The sequence below is a fragment of the Carlito syrichta genome, unplaced genomic scaffold (genome assembly GCF_000164805.1).
Source record: "Carlito syrichta isolate Samal-C Ts95f unplaced genomic scaffold, Tarsius_syrichta-2.0.1 Scaffold75494, whole genome shotgun sequence".
Classification (NCBI taxonomy): domain Eukaryota; kingdom Metazoa; phylum Chordata; class Mammalia; order Primates; family Tarsiidae; genus Carlito; species Carlito syrichta.
Window position 1 is genome coordinate 71,558 of NW_007019590.1, and position 19,566 is coordinate 91,123.

At 37.7% G+C, this 19,566-nt stretch overlaps 1 protein-coding gene across 1 annotated transcript in view; it reads right to left on the reverse strand.

The window, feature by feature from the left end:
- Nucleotides 1–1,935: 1,935 nt before the first annotated feature.
- The window catches only part of BMP2K (BMP2 inducible kinase), a 50,417-nt gene continuing 32,786 nt past the window's right edge, over nucleotides 1,936–19,566 (reverse strand). The window contains 7 exon segments of the mRNA XM_021710118.1: nucleotides 1,936–3,189; nucleotides 12,021–12,205; nucleotides 13,103–13,198; nucleotides 14,249–14,274; nucleotides 14,277–14,308; nucleotides 14,310–14,475; nucleotides 17,712–17,872. Coding sequence (XP_021565793.1) covers nucleotides 2,994–3,189; nucleotides 12,021–12,205; nucleotides 13,103–13,198; nucleotides 14,249–14,274; nucleotides 14,277–14,308; nucleotides 14,310–14,475; nucleotides 17,712–17,872 — 862 coding nt within the window. The 3' untranslated portion in view covers nucleotides 1,936–2,993.

The following is a 19,566-nucleotide window of genomic DNA, read 5'->3' on the forward strand; positions in this document are numbered from 1 at the left end:
CTGGAGAACATTTCATAAACTAAATGTAAGTTATTGTAGAAAATACTTTGAAAAATTGTTCATAAATACCTGTGCTGAGAAAAATTTGGTATTTCAAACGTATCAATAATTTATTTCATTTTGGAAAATGTTGTTAGGGACAGAAGAACCAACCAGTAATAGCCAACCCTCAACTCTCATTGCACAGTTAGTCTTCTCCTGAAACGCTTAATGTTCTGGAAGATGTCTTTTGTCCATCAGTATAATATAAACCCTATCAAATAGATCAAATATTAGATATCTCACTGCTTGTGAATGAAAGAGGCACTAAAGTGATTAAATATTACAGTAAGTAAAACTTCAGGAAAAAATCTTTCAAACTACATTTTATACATTACTTTATCATACTTATAAACTTTAGTAGAAATTACACCTTTTTGATCACCCTTACAATAACTATCAGTTATTAGGGAAAAGTAGACACTTTTCTAGCCCCTTCTTTGCTATTGTTTGTCATTTCTGCTTTTGACACGTTTGCCCACAAAACCCATTCTAACTTGATTTTTAAATTACCACTGAGATATCTGCCTGGGGAAGGGGGGACACACCTCATCAATAAAGTTCTTGCACGGTGAATATTTGTATATCTAGCCCTGACTTGTACCCCTCAAAAAATTAAAAAAGTAAAACAAAAAGGGAAAAAAATTGTCACCAAGAAACTTGAAAACTTAGATATAATTTTTAAATGCTGGCTAAAGGCCAAAAACCTCTCAAGTCACAGCCTGAACAAGTTATACAGAAGGTGAGGAAAGGGAAAGTTGCATTTAGACTCTTCAAATGCATCATTTAATTTAATTCTCTTGACAACCCTATGGGGTAGCATCACATCCAGTGAGACTGACAGCAACTAAATGATTTAATTGAGAGCACAACCTCACTAAATGACATGGACAGAGATCAGCATTCATGTTTTCTGGTACTATGTTCCAAATAAAGTGCATCAGACTGTAACCATGATTTTTGTAGCTCGGGGACCATATCTAGATGGTTTTCCCTATGGCAGAGGTTGCCATAAAGTTCTTCCTGCACTTTCACTTGGAACTTAATCTCTTTCTACAATTAATACTGCAATGAAGTTTGAACTCTCTTTGGTATATACATGTGTGTACAAACTACATGTTTTCTGTTCTTGAAGTCTGAAAGTAAATAGCTGGTTATGAACCTTACATGTTAGGCCAAGCATGGTGGCTCGTGCCTGTAATCCTAGCACTTTGGAAGGCTGAGGTGGGAAGATCATTTGAGCCCAGGAGTTGGAGACCGGCCTGGGCAACATAGTGTGACCCCCTCCTTATTAAAAATAAAAAATCAAAAAATTAGCTGTGCGTGGTGGCGCATCCTTGTAATTTCAGCTACTTGAGAAGCTGAGGTGAAAGGATCATCTAAGCCCAGGAAGTCGAGGCTGTGGGGACCCGGGATGCACTCCAGCCTGGGCAAGAGAATGAGATACCTGACTCAAAAAAAAAAAAAAAGAATTTTACATGCTAAACCCAACTTTTATGAGGTTATACATATACAGGCATATTTCTATGCCATTCTTGCCTTTGCTAAGTAAATAAAACTTGAGTGTCTTTACAAATTCTAGGGAGCTTAAAATAATAATTTTTATAAGATACAAAATAATGTGAATAACTTTACCTATTCCATAAATAGATTTTTTTTAAAGAAGAATTTTTTTACCCAAGGAGTTGAAAATACTGATTTAGCAAACCCTGATCAGAACACATTAAAAGTAAAATGTTTTGCTTTGAAAATAATCCTATAAATTATAATGATTTGTTACACTCTGCATCTCCCCTGCCATCACTCTGAAAGAAATACTTTATTTCTGTTTTTAAAACCTTGCTTTGGGGGCTACTCAACATTAATTCTTGGAAAAATACCAAAAAAAAGTCATGGTTTAAAAAAAATTGTTTTAATAAGATGCAAGATTGGTTTTTACCAAAGTTAACAAACCTTTATTAAGGGCTCAGAATTCATTTATATCTGCATTTAATCATCAATTTAATTTTTATAATCATATAACCAATATGTAAAATACAAATTTAAATCCCAAATGACTATTCTTACATAAATTCAGGGCATTTATAAGTTTTACATAAAATATATATCAATTTTGAACAAAAATTTCATCTAGTAAGTATTCTTATAAGGCCAGTAACCTAAATAACACAGAAACTAGGAACTAGACACTCCGGCCTATGCCTTTCTTTTCACGTGCAAAAGGAAACACATACACACACACATTTACACATGAGCCTCAGAAACCTGAACAGCACTCCATGCTCGAGAAGGGACTCTGCTCCTATTCTGCAACCTCCTCAAACATTCACATCACTCTTGCAAAAAGGACCATTTCTAGAATATGTATGGTGAAGCTTGACACACCTATCAGGCAGTTTAAAGAAAGGCAATGATTTCAAGTAAAAACATTGAGATATCTGATTAAGGTGAAAAATAATTTATTTTACTTTTGCCATACCAGGAAAACAAAGCAGCCCTTTTATGTCACCACTCATTAAAAGGGCATTACAAAACATTAACATAATGTAGTAGCCCAAGTTTTCTTTCAGGCATTTTCAAAGGGCATCTCAGACCCACAATATTTCCTACTGAGTGTGCAAGAAAGCAGAGCTGCAAAATGATTAGTAAGGCAAGATAATAACACCTCCCTTTTTATTTGAACATGAGTATTCCATGTTTTGGAGATAATCTAAATTTAACATTCATAGATATGCAGTATTTAAGGGTTTGTTAGGTAGGATATCAGCATACTATCAGCAATCTTAGGTTTTATGCTAGTTTCAAGCAATTGATTTCTAACGCACACAACATAGTTTGATAGTATATATTTTAAAAGTTGGCCTGAATTTCGCCCTCAAATGCACAAAAAGAATTTTCTATACACCATCTCAAAACAGTCTTTGGCCTTGCTGAATAATTATAGAGCTGCTATTTTACTGTGAAGCAAAATAAGCCTTCAAGTGTCCCTTACTTGATCTTAGAAGGTCAAATTCTCTGTCCAACAGTTCCTCTTCTGTTAACTTGGAGAAATTATCCTCTCCAAAAGGATTCCACCTTGACATATCAGGTGGGTTACTGATGTTCTTCTGATTTGTAAAATTTGCAACAGCCTCTTTATCAGCAACTAATCTAAAGTAACAATTGAGAGAAAAAAAGAAGAAAATTAGAATTAAGAAAAAGATACAGTGTACTCGTTCATACTTTACAAATGCTTAGAAAGTCAGATCATCTTATTATGATGGAGAAGGCAGACGAAGGCACAGGATGGACAGAGAAAACTTGTGAAATCCAAATGCCCTCCACGAGACACATTAGCACCACAATTATCCATATCAGGGACACTAGTTGTGTGTCCTTAAGAAAGCTGCTTAACCTCTCTCTGGCCCAGTTTCCTCCTCTGTAAAAAAGAAGTGACAGTATTCACCTAATAGGATGATTGCGAAGATTAAATGATTTAATACACATAAAACAAAGAGAACAGTATCTAGTTAAAAAAAAAAAAAGCACTCAATAAATATTAACTATCACAGTGAACAAGCCTTCAAGTGGACATCAACTACCATATCAAGAAGTAACCTCCAAAATCACTACTGAATACAGTGAGTGCATGTACTAGTTATGTTGTGACACCATAATTTTCCTTTTGACAAAGGCACTCCCTATATACAGCTACTAGCAAAAGATTAATTGCTAGGACTGACTGCTTTACAAATTAGCTAAAGTTACATGAGAGTTATTTTGTGTATAATAAAGTACTCATGATGTTTAATGTATCTGGAGCCTGAGCTCACCAGTTCTACAGAAATTATCTTATAGTCTCTTGATTTTTAAGAAAAGTTGAGAGTCTAGACTTCTTAACCAAGATTCCCTGGTACGACCTCCTTAGCCCAGCCCAGAGAGAGTCACGTGCTGCTTCAGAAAGTTTCAGTCAACACAGACCACACACATAACGTAGTCCCATGACATGACAACAGAGCGAAATGTTGCAGCTACTGCCAACAGCATAGCACAACACATTGTTCACGTGTCTGTGATGATGCTGGTGTTAACTTGGCCACCAGTTGTACAGAAAAGTACAGCAACTCAGTACTTATAGTGATGATACCTGGTATCACTATACAAACATATATATATCACAACGACTATGTTGCTGGTTACGTATTTACCAAACTATACTTTTCATAGTTATTTTATTTATTTTTTTGAGTTGAGGTCTCATTCTGTTACCCAGGCTGGAGTGTGGTGACACAATCATGGCTCACCACAGCCCTGACCTCCTGGATTAAGGCAATCCTTCTACCTCAGTCTCCTGAGTAACTGGGACTACAAGCGTGCACCACCACATCTGGCTAATTTTTTAATTTTTTGCAGAGACAAGGTTCTCCCTATGCTGCCCAGGCTTGTCTTGAACTCCTGGACACACCTCGGCATCCCAAAGTGCTGGGATCATAGGCATGAGCCACCATGCCCGACCTACAGTTATTTTAGAGTATACTTCTTCTACTTATAAAAAAAAAAGTGAACTGTGAGACAGTCTGAGGCAAGTCCTTCAGGAGGTATTCCAGAAGAACGTGTTGTTATCATAGGAGATGACAGCTCCATTCATATTACTATCCTGAAGACCTTCCAGTGGGAGAAGGTATGGAGGTGGAAGACAATGATGTTGATGATCCTCCCCTGTATAGGCCCCGGTTCATATGTGTGTTTGTGTCTTAGTTTTAAGCAAAAAAGTTTGAAAGTAAAATAAAAATAAAGAATTTTAAAAGTAGAAAAAAGTTTACAGAATAAGGATATAAAGAAAACAGTTTTGTACAGCTGAACAATGTGTTTGTGTTTTAAGCTAAATATTATTACAAAAGACTCAAAAGGTCTACAAAGTTAAAAAGTTATAAGTTAAGGCTAACTTATTATTGAAGAAAATAGTTTTATAAATTTAATGCAGCCTAAGTGTACAGTGTTTATGAAGTCTATAGTAGTGTACAGTGATGTCCTAGGCTTTCAAATTCACCCACCGATCACTCACTGACTCATCCAAAACTCCACTCACAGTAAAAGCCCTATGCAGGTGGACCATTTTTAATCTTTTATACTGTATTCTTTCTACCTTTTCTATGACTAGATATGCTGTGGTACACAAATAGCATGGTGCTACCACTGCGTACAGCATTCAGTATAGCACCACAGCATACAGGTTTGCAGCCTAGGAGCAACAAGCTGCTGAGGCGTGTAGCAAGTTTGGGTAAGTGCGCTCTAGGGTGCTCAAACAATGAAACTGCCTGGCAACACATTTCTCACCATGTAGCCCTGTTACTAAGCTACACATGAATCACAGCACATGAACAAGACAATATAAGATGCTGCCAAGTGCCCTTTATACTCATATCCAGATCCTCTAACACTGGTTACAGAAGGAGAATCTGGATGTTCAAAATACTATCTCAAAATACAATTCCATTTACAACCCATTCAAGAATGCATCAACTGCCAACATGTGACAGAATACCATTTCTAATTCTGAAACTGTCTTCATAGACTTCCAGAGTCCTTAAAACACAGATGAGAGAAGGTAAAACTCAGCAAGAGATGGGCACCTATCAATGATCCCTTTCAGAACTTTCTGATTTCCCACCTAAATCACCCTCTGGCCAGTCCTGAAATGAATTTATGGATTCTTCTTGGTAGACTACAATTCAACTGGGTATCACCTTAACCTACAGTTTAAACAGGTATTAAAATACTACGTCTACAAGTTCTGACATGCCTTTCCTCAAAGAGTAAAACCTAATTTGACTGCCCTTGAATCCATATAGGCTAGATCTAGTGACTCAATTCTAACAAATGAAATATGGCAAAAGCGCCAGCATGTGACTTCTGATAGTAGGTCATAAAAAGCTATTTCAGATTTCCTCCTTGCTCTCTCTCTTAGATCAATCACTGTGGGAGAAACCAGAATCAATGATTCCTTGTTCATAACAGTCTTTGCCTTGCCAAAGAGTAAACTCAAGCAGCCTTTTAAAGAAATTCGTGTCAGGGGACTAGGCCTCCTGCCCAAAGCCATATGGATGGGCTGCCGTGTAAACAGGTCCTCCAGAGCCAGCCAAGCCTTCAGAGGACTGCAGACTCCGCCTCAGCAGACATGACCCAGGTAAGCCTTCAGAGAACGACAGACCCTGCCTCAGACATGACCCAGCCAGCCTTCAGAGGACTGCAGACCCCACCACAGCAGACAGAACCCAGCCAATCCACTCAATGTCTGCTCCAAAGAAAACGTGCACGATAGTAACAAATATGTATCATTGTCTTCAACCACAAAATGTTGGAATAATGTATTAGGCAGCAACAGATAACTGATACAGCAGGGCAATTACACCATAAGAAGTTAAGATAAGCCGGGCTCGGTGGCTCAGCCTGTAATCCCGCGCCTTTGGGAGGCTGAGGTGAGTGGATTGCCTGAGCCCATGGGTTTGAGATCCGCCTGGGCAGGCGAGACCTCATCTCTACAATAAATCAAAAAATTAGCCGGGTGTGGCAGCGTGCGCCTGTAGTTCCAGTTACTTGGAAGGCTGAGGCGGAAGGATCACTGGAGCCTAGCAGGTCGAGGCTGCGGTGGCCGGGAGCATGACACTGCCCTCCAGTCTGGGTGACAGAGTGAGACTCCAACTCAAAAAAAAAAAAAAAGAGGAAGTTAAGATAATGTATGCATAGAGGATATTTATTTTAACTATTCCTGGGACACAACACAGTAATACTCTTCAATATTCATACTAAAGAAAAATTAGCACAGCAAAAGAGTAGAAATTTGAGCAAATTGGAGGGGAAAAAAAAGAATCATCCTAAGTCAGTGACTTTCTAAGGAATGACTTGGTTTTTTTTTTAAATGTTCTCATATAGCCCCTGTACTTAAGAGACATAATAATCCCAGTTTTTATCTTCTACTGACTTAGTCATGAGCAAGATTTATTATGGAGCTCTTTATAAATTGTCATAGAAGATGTGACACTCAACATATAATCTGATATTAAATAGGTATAATATTAGCAAAGTAGCACTGAGGCACTGAGGCACCATTGTGGCTGAAGCAACAATCCCATACAAAGTTCTACACTCTTAACATTCAGTAGCCATGTGTACAACTGTTTCCACCATATCTCTAAAAAAGATGTAACTTCACAGGAATAAAACAAATCTTACACACTTTTACAGATACCCAACTCAATTCCTAACCTGAGATATGCAAAATGATTTTGGTGATAAACTAATTTTTTTATTTTAACATTTACAGAGAAATTGGGGGGGGGAGTACTTATACGTCAAACTTTAATTTATGGAGTAAATGTAATTCAACAAGGTATCTCCTTAAACTATGGTTTAAACTGGTATTAAAATATATCTACAAGTTCTCTGACATGCCTCCCTGCAAAGGGTGAAACTAATTTCTTGAATAGTATCATCACAGATGAAAATAAAGCAGGCAGTGCCCCAGTAATTCACATGAGTTATAGGCATCATCACATTGCAAGCCTGTGTGTGCCTCAAATCTTTGGACATTATTCAACTTTCTTTACAAGTAATCAGAAGTTTAGATAGATTTCCACTTCATCATTCCATTCTCAGTAACACAACTTTGCTTTCAGAAGACAACAGGCTTTTAGAATACAAAGTATGCATAAATATATATGCTATGTGAGAGAAAACAGTTTAGTATATTTTGCATTTTCCAATTAAATTACACTAGAATTAATTTTTTTTTTTTTTTTGAGTTGGAGTCTCACTCTGTCACCCAGACTGGAGTGCAGTGGCCGCTCCTGGCCACTGCAGCCTCGACCTGCTGGATTCTGGCGATCCTTCTGCCTCAGCCTTCCAAGTAGCCAGAACTACAGGCGGACGCTTCCACGCCTGGCTAATTTTTTTGATTTATTATAGAGATGAGGTCTCGCCAAGTTGCCCAGGCGGGTCTTGAACCCGCAGGTTCAAGCAATCCACTCATCTCAGCCTCCCAAAGCACAGGATTACAGGCTGAGCCACCGAGCCCGGCAAAATATTTTTTATGTCAACATCAAACATTAAAAAAAATCAATTGTCCAATTAATATAATAGCCTCATTAGTGTCTTAAACAACATCAAACAGAATATCCTATTTTTAATAAGGAAAAGTATTCCATTCTTATCACTGAAGGACTTATTTTCAAAAGTCTTTTTTTTTTGCAAATTTATTAGATTACTACTTATATTTCATAGTTCACATTTTAGTGGCTCTAATTTGTTTTAAATGTATAACATATGTCTTAATTTTATTACTTACAATAGTGCTATTAACTTATTAAACAAAAAAGTGCTATGTGGATAAAGCAAAAAATCATAACTAGAGTAGGTAAATGACAGAGCCTGGCAGGTACTGACCTGAATTTAGTAGATGACAGAGACTGTCAGGCACTGACCTGGACCTGGTAGGTGACAGAGCATGGCAGGTTTTGACCTGGACATGGTAGATGACAGAGTCTGACATGGTAGATGACAGAGTCTAGCCCACAGTTCTGCTCTCCATCTACACAAATTAGGCCTAATTCACACACCCCACTTTTTGCTTTAGAAAAGCACTTCAGTAAATCAGTTTGTTCTTCTGTTCCCCCTCCTACCTGTCCCAAACTCACTCTCTCACCCTCTCTCTCTCAATCTCTCTCGAACACACACACACACACACACACACACACACTGTGAGGGGGTCTACAGCAGCCTGCATACTTGCATACTTTAATTCTCTTTTGAGATGCACAGGGTACAAGTATGCTAAATGCTACAAGTAAATCCTGAAATAGCATTGAATAAGAACTTTAGTGTTCTGATTATCAAAGTCTAACAGCCACTTCCTTTAAAAACATTGGAAGGCATTCATAATTATTCTTAATTACAAGATCCTAAAGCACCTGCCATTTCATATGAAAGTTGGAGAAAATTTGTATCAGTTCTTTAATTTACTGTAATGCTTTCTCTTTTTTTTGTAATTTTTTATTTTAAAGATAGGGGATACAACTCAGGGTTAGGTATACAAATGTTCATGCAGGTACCCTTGATGAGATGTGCCCCCCCAACGCACCCCCAGCAGTTTCCCTCAATTGCCAATCCCTTTCTTACACTATTATGATAATTGTTCAAGGTCTGCATATGAGTGAGAACATATGGTACTCTGTTCTTTGTTTCTGTGATAGATCGCTGAGTATGACAGACTCTAAATCCATCCAAGTTGCTGCGAAGCCCATATGTTTGCCCTTCTTTATGGCTGCAAAATATTCCATTGTGTTATTATGTACCACATTTTTTTATCCAGTCCAGCTTCGATGGGCAGCACGGTTGGGTCCATGTTTTTGCTATTGTGACTAGAGCTACAACAAACATAAGTGTGGAGGTATCTTTTTTGTAGAATGATTTGAGTTCCTCCAGGTATCTCCAATAGGGGAATTGTTGGCTCATATAGAAGGTCAATTTCTAGTTCCTTCAGAAATCGCCACACTTTCTTCCAAAGAGGTTGTACTAGTCTGCATTCCCACTAGCAGTGTAATAGTATTCCTTTTTCTCCAAATCCTCACCAGCATCTGTTGTTGCTTATTTTATTAATGATGGTCATTCTTCCAGGGGTTAGGTGATATCTCAATGTGGTTTTGATTTGCATTTCTCTGATGGCTAGTGAGGTTGAGCACTTTTTCATATGTCTGTTGGCTGCACGTATATCTTCTTTTGAGAAGTATCTATTCATGTCTTTTGACCACTTTTTAATGGGACTATTTGTTTTATTCCTTTCAGCACATTTGAGTTCCTTGTAGATCCTAGATGTTAGGCCTTTGCCAGATAGACAGTTGGAAAATAGGTTTTCCCATTCTGTGGGCTGTCTCCCCACTCTCTCGATGGTTTCTTTTGCTTTGCAGAAGTTTTTCAGTTTGAGGAAGTCTCACTTGTCTATCTTATCTCTTAAGGCATGGGCACTTGGGGTTTTGATTAGAAATTGGTTGCCAGTTCCAATTTTCATAAGGGTGTCTCCTGCATTTTCTAAGATGCTTACAGTTTGAGGTTTTACATTTAGGTCTTTGAACCACTTAGAGTTGATTTCTGTGTATGGTAATAAGTAGGGGTCCTGTTTAAATCTTTTGCATGTGATCAGCCAGTTTTTCCAGCACCATTTACTGAATAGGTTCTCTTCTTCTCAGTGGTTGTTGTTGGAGGCTTTGTCAAAGAGGAGTTGGTTGAAAAATTGAGGCTTCTGGAATCTGTATCCTGTTCCATTGGTCTGTATGCCTGTTCTTGTACCAATACCAGGCTGTTTTGATTATTGTAGCCTTATAGTAAAGTTTGAAGTCTGGAAGAGTGATACCTCCTACTTTGTTTTTTTTTTTTTTTTGCTAAGGATTGTTTTGGCTATTTGTGGTCATTTATGTCTCCATATGAATTTTTGTACTGTCATTTCCAGATCTGAGAAGAATGATGTTGGTAATTTAATGGGTATTTTGTTGAATCTGTAGATTACCTTTGGTAGGATGGACATCTTAACAGTGTTGATTCTTCCTATCCATGAGCATGGAATATTTTTCCATTTGTTTGTGTCTTCTTGGATTCCTTTGAGAAGTGTTTTGTAGTTCTCATGTAAAGGTCTTTCACTACTCTGGTTAGAAAGATGCTGAGGTATTTCTTTTTTGGGGGTGGCTATTGTGGATGGGATTGTGCTTTTTAATTGATTCTCCACCTGCTTGTTGTTGGTGTATAAGAATGCAACTGTCTTTTGCACTGTAATGCTTTCAATATCAATTATCCATGAAAAATAACTACACACAACAATGTATATGAATTGCCAAAATATGCCATTTCCCAACTATGTTATGGTAACAGTAAGTCTGCTGTATCATGTCATCTTAAAAATGAACCAGATGGGCTGGGCACAGTGCCTGAAATCCTAGCACTTTGGGAGGCAGATTGCTGGATCCCAGGAATTTAATACCAGCCTGGGTAATATAGTGAAACCTTGTCTCTACAAAAAAATCAAAAAATTAGCCAGGCGTGGTGGCGTGCACCTATAGTTCCAGCTACTTGGGAAGCTGAGGTGGAAGGATCACCTGAGTTCAGAAGGCAGAGGCTGCAGTGAACCATGATCATCATGATCATGCCACTGTACTCCAACCAGCATGACAGAATGAGACCCTGATATACACACACAAAAAAAAAACAAAATTAACCAGAAGATATATTTTTAAATGTTTGTACCTGTTTAAATAAAACAAAACTGCACAATTTTTATAAATAAATTATCAAATTAATTCTCTAACATGTAAGCAGAAAAAGTTAACTTTTATACAAGGATTTCTTTTTAACTATAAAATTAGGGTTTTGTTTCTACTTAAATTCCATAAAAGGTCAGGTTCAGTGGCTCAGCTTGTAATCCCAGCACTTTGGGAGGCCAAGGTGAATGGATTGCCTGAGCCTGCAGGCTCGAGACCCACCTGGGCAACTTGGCAAGACTTCATCTCTACAATAAATCAAAATTAGTCAGGCGTGGTAGCATATGCCTGTAGTTCGAGCTACTTGGAAGGCTGAGGCGGAAGGATTGCCAGAGCCCAGCAGGTCGAGGCTGCAGTGGCCGGGAGCAGCCACTGCACTCCAGTCTGAGTGACAGACAACTCAAAAAAAAAAAAAAATCAAAAAATATGCCTTTACATACAAGCCAATAATTTCCTTAGCCCTAAAGACTGCTATATATTACTAAGTCATGCCTGCAAATAGCAGTTAGCAGGATTAATGAATGGGAATGAAAGGAGAAGGAGACACAGGGGCCAGAAGAGAGGACTCAGGTGAAAGAGGGGGTTCTACAGAAAGACAGATTCCAGAGCAATGCGAGAGCCACTGATTGACCCCTCCACAGCTATAGTCACAGGTACTTTTACAGTCATTTCCTCTATGTTCCCTAAAAATATACTTGCCGATTGGAACTACACGAGGAGCCCATGATGGTTCCAACCTGAGCTGGAAGCGATGATGCGTAGGAAACTAAAGCTGGTGAGAACTCTTGTGGGGAGGTGAGATACTCAGGCGATGCCTGCTGCTGCGGTGGCTGACACTGAGCAAGCAACTGCTGCTGTAGGAAGGACTGCTGGTACTGCTGCATCTGAAACAGGAAGTGACATCACACAAACAACACATCAACTCACTCCTGTGTACTATGTTCCTTCCTCTCACATTGGTGACAAAATCAGAAACCTAAGACAACTATCTGTTATAAAAAAACTACAGCAAAAAGAAATAAATCTACTTAAAAAGTTACAGACCAGGCATGATGGCTCATGTCTGTAATCCTGCACTTTGGGAGGAGGAGGCAAGAAGATTGTCTGAGCCCAGGGGTTCAATAAACTTGAACTGGGAAACTTGGTGAGACCTAATCCCTACAACAAATCAAAAAATCAGCTGAGCATGGTGGCATGGGAGGCTGAGATGGAAAGGTCACCTAAACCCAAGGAGGTCGAAGCTATGGTGTCGTGAGCATGCCACTGCACTCCAGCCTAGGGGACAGAGTGAGACTCCAACTCAAAAAAAAAAACTTGTGAGGCTTAGTCACTTGGTCAGATTCAAAAATCCTTCTTTAAATATTCTTTAAAAGACAGAGTAGTTTAAAGTCACTGGTACAGTGGCTGCTGTAAAAAAAAAGGTCAAATTATTCTCTGAAGCAAACGCACTTTCCCTTTGGATCTGATTTTTTTTTTAATTCAACAGATATCTGCTGAATGAAAAAGACATATGACAAAAGATTATGGGTAAGAGATCATTTCCCTTATCCTATTAGATAAAAGAAGTATGTTATTAGTCATTTGCTATATGCTATATCCAGGTGCCAAAGCTCAGTGCAATTTAAAGCTGCTTGAGAATATGACTGGCTTTGATAAAACATGTCCATTAACGTCCTTGAACTGATTCTAAATTAATGATTCCTAATAATACCATACATACTGTGAATTATAGCACTATAATGTATATTCAGAGAAATCGCAAGAAATTATTTAACAGTTACCATTGCAGGATACTGTGACGCAGAAGGTTGTGGCTGATATACTGAATGCATTAACAACTGCTGCTGAAGCATCTGCTGCTGCACTGCATGTTGATACTACAATGAGAAGAGCAAATTTAGCAATGTCATTCATGTCTTTGTTGTGCCCGATCTTTTTTAGAGTATTGATCTTACCATAACAGTGACTTGGGAAATCAGTAGCCCCAACACCAGCATAAACACAGCTATAGTCTTACATGACTGTGATGAATATATGCTTATCAGAATTGGTTTCAGAATCATCAGCAAACCATAACAGAGATTCAACTACAACCATGTTCAGCACAGTTTAAGAATGTCCAGAAGAAAGCAACACACAACACACAAACACACTGGCCACCTCTCCCTAGCTGATGAGGATCCCAAAGTGGCTTCTGATCAAGACCCATGACAGTAAGTCCCCACTCTGCTCTGCCTCCCCTCCCATGGAGCCTCCTAGGCATCCTGGACACACTCACTGACTCCCTTCCACTCCATCAATGAAAGCCAGAGGAAGGTGACATGCACAGAATGCCCATCACACTTCAGGAAATGATCAAAGGATGATGGTAACAGCAGTTAAATGTAAAACAGCTGAGTGAAATTAGAAACTTGCAGGTTCTGATGGGACACAAAACACAGTAGAACTTAAGTTCATCTTGTTATGCTGCTTTCAACTCCAAATACTGCCCCTCACACCCCCATACCCCATGTCAACCCAGGCAAAAAAATGAAAAACAAAAATTAAAAATAAAAATCTAAGAAAAATGTTATTTCTGAAGAGCCTAATATCATTTTTCCACCAATAGCATTATTAGTCTATGGACTTAAAATGCAACCTCAAAAGATTATATTCATTATAAACTGCAGTGCTCATTCATGACTATCCAACGTCTAGATGAATATTCCTTTCTTCATAAGGCCACGATGCAACCTGTTTTAACAGAGTACTCTTAAGTACCTCACTGACTGCAAATTAAAGACACAGTCCTTAGTGATCAGGGAAATTGGAAAAAATGTGTACTTGGATCTAGAGCTCAAGGTGTCCATGGTATAAAGGACTTCACTGAAATTCAATTGACACATCAAGTCCACACTACTTCCATGTCCAAAGAAGCATGAAACCACCTGCTGCACATAAGTGTCCCGGAGTGGCGGTGGCGGTGGTGGCGGTGGTGGCGGCGGTGGCTGCTGCTGCTGCTGCTGCTGCTGAGAGTGGCGGTGCTGGGAGTGGAGCTGCTGCAGCCTCCAGTCCCCCTGCTGTAGCTGCTGGAGTACACGATGCTGCTGGGGCGGCTGTTGAGGGGGGCCTTGGCCCAGAAAGACTTCAGGGCCATTTCCAGGTCTCAGTGCCCCTAGGAGAGGCCCAAAGCCATGCATTAACACACTAATGTTTCCAAAACACACACTTAAATAATCATTTACCCAAGGCACTCATATCCTTACTTATAATAGAAACCCTCCCACATGCGCACAGTCTAAAGGGATGTACTGTAATTTAAGCACCCAGAAAACTTAATTTTGTCAGCTATAACTCTGAACAAGTCCACATCTTAGAGACATGTCATGTTTCCCCATCAACACACCAGCCATGTCGGTTTGCTCCATATTTCTCAACAATGAATATGTAGCTTTACCCATGTGACTCTCAGCCTTGAATACCACTGTCTACCTTCTTATCCTTTCAATTTTATCTCACATTTCTCTTCTTTGTTCCTTCATCTAACACTTCCAGTCAGTTTATTATGTTTCAGTCTGTCTTGTACATATTAATGGTTTGTGTGGATTTTCTAACCAGGGACCCTGAAAGAAAGGGTGATGACTTGTTCATCTCTTAGCATCCCAAAGAACCCATTATATCACAGATGTTCGGTAAATGCTCACTGCAGTCAGTCTATTAACACTGTCTCCTAAGTGGATATTTATTTATAAGCTCCATAAATTTTACCCTAGGCAAATCCTATGAATAAGTTTTTGAAATACCTAAAAAGATATACACAACATCAAAAAGAGGAAATGCAATACACTAAATACACTATAATTTCTAAACTCCCTTTCAATGACCTATCCTAAATTCAAAAAGTGGAATAAGAGTCTAAAGAGTGGGAGAAGAATTCTTTTTTCATCAAGGGTAGTATCTCCAAACCTCTTCAGGCCCAAGTACAACAGCTCTCTGTAAATAGTTTTATGACTATTTCTAACTCTTATAATTATAAAAGAATGCATGCTCATTTTAATTATTCTTAAAAATATTTGTGAGAATATAAGGTAAAAACATGAAATCACCATTTCACCACATAGATGTGACTATAATTGGCCTTTTAAGCATTTTTCTTTCTAGTTGGAAGAGTATCAAAATAATCAAAATTCATTTCCCTCGAAATTTTTATTGTGTTAATTGACAAATAATAATTGTACATATCTATGGGATACATATTGATGTTTTGATACAGTGAGCAAATAAGGGTAATTAGTATATTCAGCATCTCAAACATCATTTTTTTGGTATTGGGAATACTCTATATCTTCCTTCTAGCTATCTGAAACTATGTGATATATGATTGTTAACTAGAGTCATCCTTAAGTGCTATATAGAACAAGGGTCACCAATCCCCAGGATTGCAGACCGATAGCACAGCAGGAGGTGAGCAGCAGCAAGTGAGCAGAGCTTCATCTGTATTGACAGCCACTCCCCATCATTTGCATTACCACCTGAGCTCTGCCTCCTATCAGATCAGTGGCAGCACTAGATTCTCATAGAAGCATGAACCCTATTGTGACCTATGCAAGGGATTTAGGTTGCACGCTCCTTATGATATTCTAATGCCTGGTGATAACCTCCCTGCCCCTCATCTGTCTGTAGAAAAATTGTTTTCCAAGAAACTGGCCAAAAAGGTTGAGGACCTCTAGGAGAGAACAACAGGACTTATTCTTTCTAATCAGCTGTAGCTTTGTATCCTTTAACAAATTTCAACCTATCCCTCACTTTCCCCTACCCTTCCCATCCTCTAGTGACCTCTGTCCTTTTGAAAATTTAAAAAGAATCCCTATATAAATAGGTTAAAGAACTCATATCTAGAATTTTTTTAAAACTTATTAAAAATATGATGATTCAAGTACAACATATCAAAATCTGTGGGGCAAAAAGCTGGTGGTACTCAAGAAGACATGTTTTAACCTTAAATGTGTATGTTATATACTAGGAAGACTGAACAAAAAAACTCAAAGAAAGTAGAAGGAATACATTAATAATGATAAGGATATAAATTAATGAAATAGTGAAATAAGGAACAACACAGAGTTAATCAATAAAACCAAAAACTGGCTACTGGTTCTTTGAAAAGAACAATGAAAGAGATAAATCTCCAGGTAAGTCACACCAAGAAAAAACAGTGACGATACACATAAACATTAGAAAGGAGGGAGACAACACTACAGACATGAACAGGTGAAATGGGAATTAAACACAGTTCAGATTCCCATTATCCTCTACAGAATACTCCTCCCACTGCTGGACCTGATCACACAAAAGTATGTAGCAATGTGCTAGGTAAAACAAAAATAACATTATCTTTCCTGAGCAGAACTTGATAGTAATAACAGTAGTTAATAAATAACATTTCTTAAGGGAATACTACCAGGTCTTACATTAAGCAGCCATTTAATCCTCCCAATAATCCTATAAGATTAGATATGGTACCTATAAGGTACTAGTATTTTTACACGATAAAGTACTAAAAAGTGGGAGCAACAAGACTCCAATCAAGTTTATGAGACTCAATGTGACTCTTAAACACTGGAGTATCCTAAATAAAAATATTTTAACATTAAAACAAGACAAGGTAGGGGGCAGTAGCTCATGCCTGTAATCCCCACACTCTGTGAAGCGGAGATGGGAGAATTGCTAAGCCCTGGAGTTCGAGAACATTAAAATACGACAGATTTATTATGAAATAAAGTACAAAACAAGGTTTCCTTGAAGTGGGTCTTCCTACAATACTGAAGACCCTTGAAAGAGTAAGTTTTTTCTCTAATATTAGGGATATGTCTTTGGAGGAAATGTTTTTAAGTACACACTGTATCATAATGCTTAGAAGATGTTTCAAATTTTTTAAAAAACAATTTTTCTCAGATAAAAAGACAGTTTTTTTGTTGCAACGTCCATAATAACCAAGACTCTTGATTCTGTGCAAAGACATTCAACTTTGTAAGGCTTGGGTTTCAACTTCATCCTTTCCAATACAACACAAAATTTTTTATACTCTTGAAATTTATTACCAACCAAACTCTCCTAATGGACGACTCTAGGGATAAAAATTTGTATTTGAAGAGTCAAAGCAAATCACACAAATTATGTTGCAAAGTTTTTGTACCAAAATTTTATAATTATATACTGCCAGTAACTGTCCTTTCATATACAACTTTAGGAAAACAACTGAGTTTTTACACATCATTAGAAAGTTTTTAAAAGAATTATGCTACCTGCTATACAATATTAAGCTGTCATTAATTTATGTCCCTAGGAAATCAAGCCATAAAAGGTTTATTTACATTAACTATAGAGAGAATGAGGCTGGCAGGGCTCTATTACCTTTTGGTCTGTGATTGCCAAAGTCACCAGGTGCAGGGACTTTGACAGGTGTTGCTGAACTCTGAATAGTCAGCACACTGGGAGTGGCAGTAGTAGAGTTGGCCTTTGGTCTTTGTCTTGGTGCAATTGAGGTTTCTGTTGGTCCAATGGTATCTGTTATTCTACAACAGAAGAATACATTTTGTTCCAAATACTGGGATTATCTCTACTTTACTATTTGTTCTATAAAGCATCTAATTCAACAGATGAATTTTAATTATTATTGATGTTCACATTGGTCCTCTTGGAGTCCTCCTAAGTCTCATTCTCAAGTATTAATGTTTAATGAAGGGAAGCAAACAAATAAAAATAACTATTTTCCTTAAAACAGTATACTACAATTCAGTCAGTTATTGAAACTGGAAGAAAAATAATATAGTCCAAGAACATGCTCTTAAGGAGACAAAATGATATGGAAAGAAAACAAACAGAGACCTTCTCATAAGGTTTTGGACAATAATTCTTGAACTCGTCAGAGAAATAAGAACAAGAAACAACAAGAAATTAATCTGCCCTCCCTTGGACTCAGGGCAAGATAAGAGGGTGCCCTGAGGCATGTTAAACAAAAGAAGCCAAAACTTTCAGCAGGTGGCGCCACCTGCTCACAATCAACTCCATGAATCTTCAAGTTGGCTTCCTTGAACACTGAATGGACATCCCACTTGGACTTAGCTTAGGCCCAAGAAGTGCGTGGTTAAGTGGTTAGCACTGTTTTGAAATTAAGAGAAAATAAATACAATTTGAGAAGACACAGACTTTGGTTTTCTTTTTTAAAACAAAGCCAGGTAAATCTTTAACTTACATATTTATCAACTTTGCTTTCTATAAATTCAGTACAAAAACTCAAATATGTTTTTAGTAAGATCATATGTTCACCTGCCAACAGGATTTGCAATAAAATATTTTTACTAAGTTCTCTCACCATATTTTCAAGTGATTTAACTTTAAAATTTTACATACATGATTGACCAAGCACACATTTGCTGCATGTGTGCTTACAACTGCATAGATCTAGTTCTTTCCTAAGATCTGTACGTACCACAAGAGGGAGTCCTGTCAACAACTATCTTTCCAAGGAATGAAAAAGTGAAAGTTGAATAAAAAATTTTAGAGAATCACAGAAATATGTTGTATACATTATTTTCTTAAAATAATACTTATGCTTTAGATGGAATGATAAGAGTAAAAAAAAACTGAATAGACAATAAAAATCATATATATAATCAATTATATCTCATTTTAATGATTTTCAAGTATTTATTGACTTCAAATTATTGATGTGGCATTAAAACCAATGCTGTACTCGTTAAGTTCAAATAATTTGGGGAAGCACTGTATACAATCTTTCTGCTCTACTATCCATTTTTCATTAAATTCATAGCACAGGCCAGAGCTGATCGTGCCTTGTTCCTGGTCCACACTGTTGTGAATCTTTGGAGATTCACAACATCAATAAGCATAGCAGAAGCTCTAAAAGGCAGACTAAAAGACTGCAGACTTTGTTCAATCTACTGTATCCTAATTTATTTTACCAGTGTACCAATATCTGTTGTACATTTACTGATATCCAGCAAAACACCACACCACACCCTGTCTTCAAAGAATTTACAGTACACTTAGGAAAATAAGCCCCACATTGGTGGAAACATAAGCAAAATATAAGACAGTAGAAATAACCGGTGCCAAACTAATGCCGTCAGGAGCATCATGGAAAGGTAACAGTACCTTTAACTTAATCTGGCTAAAGAAAGCTTCAGGTAAAAACTGGGAATCAAAATGTTTTAATAAATTTTATCTCATTAGACAGTGGGAAAAA